The following is a 5,216-nucleotide window of genomic DNA, read 5'->3' on the forward strand; positions in this document are numbered from 1 at the left end:
CAGTATGATGCTTACTTGTGTACGTTCATCAATGATGGCCCCATGTATTTCCGCTCCATGCATCACATTAATCATGTGTAAAACATGTTCACATATAGAAACACCTTTCTTCATCTTAGTAGTCATGTAGGTTCTAGTAGCCTCATGTCTACTTTGATAAGATTGCTGCCCAAACATGGCCTGCAGAGAATCCATTGTCTCAAACGCAGTTTTCATGGTTTCATGTTCTTCTCTCATAACATCATTCATGCTCACAAGCATGTAACACTTTGCCTTATTATTGGATTGAATCCAAGCATCATACTTTTCCCGAACATTCTTCGGGGCAGTGGCAGCGGGCTCTTCAGGGCATTCCTCAATCAGGACATATTTGTGGTTCTCACAGATTAACATAAGAATTAGATTTGATTTCCATCTAATAAAATTATCACCACTAAGTTTTTTCAAGTGATAGTAAAGCAGTTATTAGATTGCCACCGTTCGAAATTACTAAAATAATTTAAAAATAATAATATTATCAATGTTTTGGAAAGTAAACATGATGCATGAATGCAACAATTAAAACAAATAAATTAACATTTACTTTTTCCCGATAAAACTACCCAACAAATAAAGTGCCTCCTTAGGGTCAGTCAAGTTAAATTCAGATAACTTATAAGACAATCTTATCTTTATAATTTAAAACTTAAAATAACTCTTTATTTTCTCTTTTAAATATAAAGTACCGCTGGTTTGGTCAAGATGCAATTATCCACCACAAAAGCTTAATTACATCTTTGTAAGTGTAACCCATTATTTCAGATTTCATGACTTAACTTAGAGAGTGTTGCCTTAGGGACAGTCAAGCCTAAAATACATCACTTCCTCCTATCTTTGTAAGAAGCCAACCTTGGTATTGATATGTCTAGAAACCTTCCTTAGGGGGATGAAAACAAAGTCGCCTCGAGATTCTATTCATATCTCACGGTGTTGTACTAATAATGGAGACCATATGTCACATTGAGATGTTTACCTTCTCCCACTTACTATTTTAAATTAATTTTTTTTTATTAAACTAATCAATTAATTCTAAATTAATTACTAGTTTATTAATAACCCTATGAATGTAATTAATAAAAAAAACATAATTATAAAAGATTCTATTTCTATAATTAATGTGATCTAGATAATTACCCCTTACATTCATCTAACTTTACTAAAACACTTTTTACATAAAGTTGGTTATCTTAAAGGCCTATAAAAAATTATTACCTTTACTATGGTGTGAGATACCAAGTTTTAACTAATTTAATACTTAGTAGTTTACAAGCAATTTATTTCACCAAAAAAAATTCATATAAACAAATAAGACAATCCTAGATAATCATGTTTCTTAAAGATGCATGATTAATGAAAAACTGTGTGGGGTATCATGAATGGCATGTAATTGACTAATGCATGATCATGTTATCAATCAAACATCAATGAAAATTTATTTAAATAAAATAAATAAATAAACAATAAATGATGAACCGAGTACTAATGGGTAATTCTAAGATTTACCCTTTGAAAAAATTAGAAATAAAATTGCAATCTAAGCCTATGTAGCTTTCAAGACTCTCCAAGAATGCTCCTCCGCTCCTTTAGGCATTCTTCCTAATGTTAACTAACTTTGTTTTTCCCAACTTATTAATTAGAAAAAAAAATTCTATATAATTTATTTAATTAAAACTAACTTTTAATTAAATAACCATTTTTGTCATTTTTTTAATTTAGTTGAATTTGAATAATTGAAGATTCAAATTTAAATAATTATTTAAACTTAAGACATTAAAATATCTTAACCAACTAAAAGATATTTTATTTTCTAATAAAATAAAATAAGATAATTAAAATTAAGGCAGAGGTTAAGGTGTGCGACTTGCTTTCTTCTTCCCCATGGTGAGGCGAAAGAAAGCTTCTCAGAAGCCTGATATCCGTTCCCCTAAGATTGAGGTTCATTCTGTCAAGATTAGTGATGAGGGAGTGGCAAAATCTGATGATGTGAGTGGGAGTCCCTCAGAGGAAATTTTTTCTCATACGGTTGCTGATTTCCCAGCGATTGGGGAGGGTCGATCACTGGATGATTGTGAATTGATTGCAGATGAGGGAAATACTGGCACCAGGTCATGGGCGAAGGCAATGGAGGAACAGGATATCCATGAGTTGGCCAAAGACAAATGGTCCAAATTTCATGATTCTTTTGCTACTCAGGGTGGTGCTCGGCTGACCTATGAGGAGCCACTGCTCCGAGAAGGGAAATTGATAGCTCAAGTAGATGTGGAGGAGATAGAGGTGGAAGCTTCCTTTTGGAAATCAGCTATGGTATGTGTTGTTATAGGAGCTAATCCCCCCTTTGCTGTTTTTGAAGGGTTTATTAAGCATTTATGGGGTAAACTTGGTATTGAGCAAATTACTAGAATGAATGCGAGTTATACTATTGTCAAATTTCGAGATGTTGCCACTCGTGATATGGTGTTGGAATCTGGGGTTGTGCATTTTGATAGGAAACCTGTTCTATTGAGGCCTTCGTCGACTGACTTAGACAAACTGCGGCTAGTGAAATCAGTTCTTATTTGGATTAGGTTACCTGATCTTGGCCTTCAATATTGGGGTACTAAAATTTTGAGTGCTCTAGTTAGTACCATTGGCAAACCGATGATGATTGATAAGGTTACAAAGGAAAGGTCTATGGTGAAGTTTGCTAGAGTGCTTGTGGATGTTGAGATATCAGATCGTATACCTCAATTCATCAGCTTTCTTAATGAGTGAGGCCAACTAATGGAGCAGGCTATAGAGTTTGAATGGCTGCCTACCCGATGTTCGCTTTGTAAAAGCTTTGGTCATTTTGATGCTAGCTGCAAGCGTGATCAGGGGACTGTTTGGAGGAAAAAGGATAAGAAGTCTGGCCTGGAGAATGGGGAGACTGAGGGTTCTCATGTTCCTTCTGCTTCCAGTTCTGAAACTTTGTCCAAAGCTCCTCAAGATTTGGCGTCTGGAAAGGTTGTACAGCCAGAAATATTAAAGGAGAATAGTAGCTCTAAAGCTGGACAGGAGATAAAGTGGACCACACCAAAAAAAGTGGGAGGATCTAAACAAATTGCTCCAGCAACTCAGAATTTGAGGACTAACAAGTATAGTGTCTTGTAGGAGAAACTCTTGGAGGTCACAAAGAAGAGTCAACAAGAGACCAAGGATTCTAATGGAAGGGTGCAACATACTGTGTTGGAATATTAGGGGCCTGAATAAAAGAAATAAGCAGAGGTCTTTGATAGACTTTTGCAAGCTCAATAAAATTGGCTTACGAGCTTTTCTTGAAACTAAATTGAGGGGTAATAAGATTAAGGACCTGATGCAGAATGTTTTCATGGGTTGGGACTGTTTTAGTAGCCCCACTGTGGAAGGTAGGATATTATTAGTTTGGAAGGTTGATATTGTTTCCCTTAGTATTATTCAGGAAGATGACCAGTTCATTCATTGCTGTGTGAAGATTAAGGGTGTTACTCAGAAGTTTTGTTTGACTCTTGTGTATGGTAGGAATTCGATGGAGGAGAGGAAAAGTCTTTGGACTTAATTATCATTGCTTGAGTTTCCAGTGCTTCCTTGGTTAGTAGTTGGAGATTTTAATGCAGTTTTTGACTATGATGATCATATTGGTAGTCGTCCTGTTACTAAGTTGGAATTGGAAGATGGTCATCATTGGAGGGTTTGTTCTATGCTGGATGAGTTACGCTCGAGTGGTTCCCATTACACCTGGTCTAATAAACAAATGGAAGGAACCAGAATATTCTCTAAATTGGACAGAGTGTTCAATAATGAAGCTTGGGTAGATGCCTTTCCTGATTCTGAAGCTTGTATTAATTGGGATGTCATCTCTGACCACTGTTGTTGCCTTATCAAAACTGTTCATGTTCAGATCTTAGGGGTCCGACCTTTTAGATATTTTAATATGTGGGCAGATCATCAGGATTTTAGAAGTACAATTCTTTGTAATTGGTCTGAACCGATTGCTGGTTCTGATTTGCAGCGGATTATTAAGAAATTAAAGAGGTTAATACCTATTTTGCTTCAGTTTAATATAATGAAAGTTAGAGATGTAGCTGTGCAATTTTTTGAAGCTAAAACTGAATACCAGCAAGCCCAGCTATCTTTACAACAAGACCCTTCTTTGAGTCCTCTTCAGCTGGCTGAAAAAGAGGCTTATATCGAGTTTGGCCGTCAGTCCAGAATGTATGAGAGATTTCATAGACAAAGGAGCAAAATTACTTGGCTTAGATTTGGAGATGAGAATACTTCTTGTTTTCATGCTAGTCTCAAGCAGAGGAAAATTGGAAATCGGATTACTTCATTCATGAATGATGCAGGTCAGCTCAATGATAACTATGAAGAGGTTGTTGCGTATTTCATTAATCATTTCAAAGGTTTTTTTGGCAGGTCTAGTTGAGCTTCTACTCGAGTAGAGCAAGAGTGCTTCCAACAAGGGGCTGTTTTGACTCTAGAGCAACAACTTGATCTATTAATGCCTTTTACCAAGAAGGATGTTAAGAATTCTTTATTCAGTATTCACTCAATCAAGAGTCCTAGATCAAATGGATATGGTTCAGGCTTCTACAAATCTTTATGGAAGAACATAGGGGATGAAATTTCAGAGGCAATACTGACATTCTTTTATCGAGGAGAGATTCCTCATGAACTTAACAATACAATCATATCCCTCATTCCTAAGGTAGATACTCCCGCTAAAGCTACTGATTATAGACCTTTTGCTTGCTGTAACACACTTTATAAATGCATTTCAAAAATGCTTTGTTCTCAGTTGACTAAAATTCTTCCTGTGATTGTCCATCAAAACCAAGGAGCTTTTATTAAGAACCACTTGCTTGTGCATAACATTCTTATTCTCCAAGATCTCCTTCAAGGCTATACTAGGAAGAATGTCTCTCCCCACTGCTTGATCAAAATTGATCTTAGCAAGGCTTATGATTCTCTTGATTAGGTTTTTTTGGAGGATATTCTGAAAGCTTTTTGTTTCCCTAGTAGATTTATTCAGTGGATTATGGCTTGTTTGACGAGTACCTCTTATACTCTTTTGATGAATGGGAGGTGACAAGGGAGTTTTGATGGGAGGAAAGGTTTAAGACAAGGAGACCCGATTTCTCCCTTGCTGTTTGTGCTGGTCATGGAGTATCTCACTCGTC

General features: G+C 36.1%; 1 protein-coding gene across 1 annotated transcript; it reads left to right on the forward strand.

Moving 5' to 3' along the window:
• The first annotated feature begins 2,799 nt into the window (after window positions 1-2,799).
• On the forward strand, window positions 2,800-5,014 carry LOC133815675 (uncharacterized). The gene is made up of 4 exons (XM_062248488.1): window positions 2,800-3,152; window positions 3,256-3,551; window positions 3,615-4,382; window positions 4,479-5,014. The coding sequence occupies exons 1-4, from the start codon at window positions 2,800-2,802 to the stop codon at window positions 5,012-5,014; spliced, it is 1,953 nt and encodes a 650-aa protein (XP_062104472.1).
• Window positions 5,015-5,216: the final 202 nt, after the last annotated feature.

The sequence above is a fragment of the Humulus lupulus genome, chromosome 1 (assembly GCF_963169125.1).
Source record: "Humulus lupulus chromosome 1, drHumLupu1.1, whole genome shotgun sequence".
Taxonomy (NCBI): domain Eukaryota; kingdom Viridiplantae; phylum Streptophyta; class Magnoliopsida; order Rosales; family Cannabaceae; genus Humulus; species Humulus lupulus.

Bases quoted from the DNA above. Each gene is read 5' to 3' on its own strand.
- LOC133815675 (XM_062248488.1), top strand. From the start codon at position 2,800: ATGGAGCAGGCTATAGAGTTTGAATGGCTGCCTACCCGATGTTCGCTT. The intron at 3,153-3,255 runs GTATAGTGTCTT...TTGGAATATTAG, and splicing joins CAGAATTTGAGGACTAACAA to GGGCCTGAATAAAAGAAATA. The intron at 4,383-4,478 runs GTCAGCTCAATG...CTACTCGAGTAG, and splicing joins TTCATTCATGAATGATGCAG to AGCAAGAGTGCTTCCAACAA.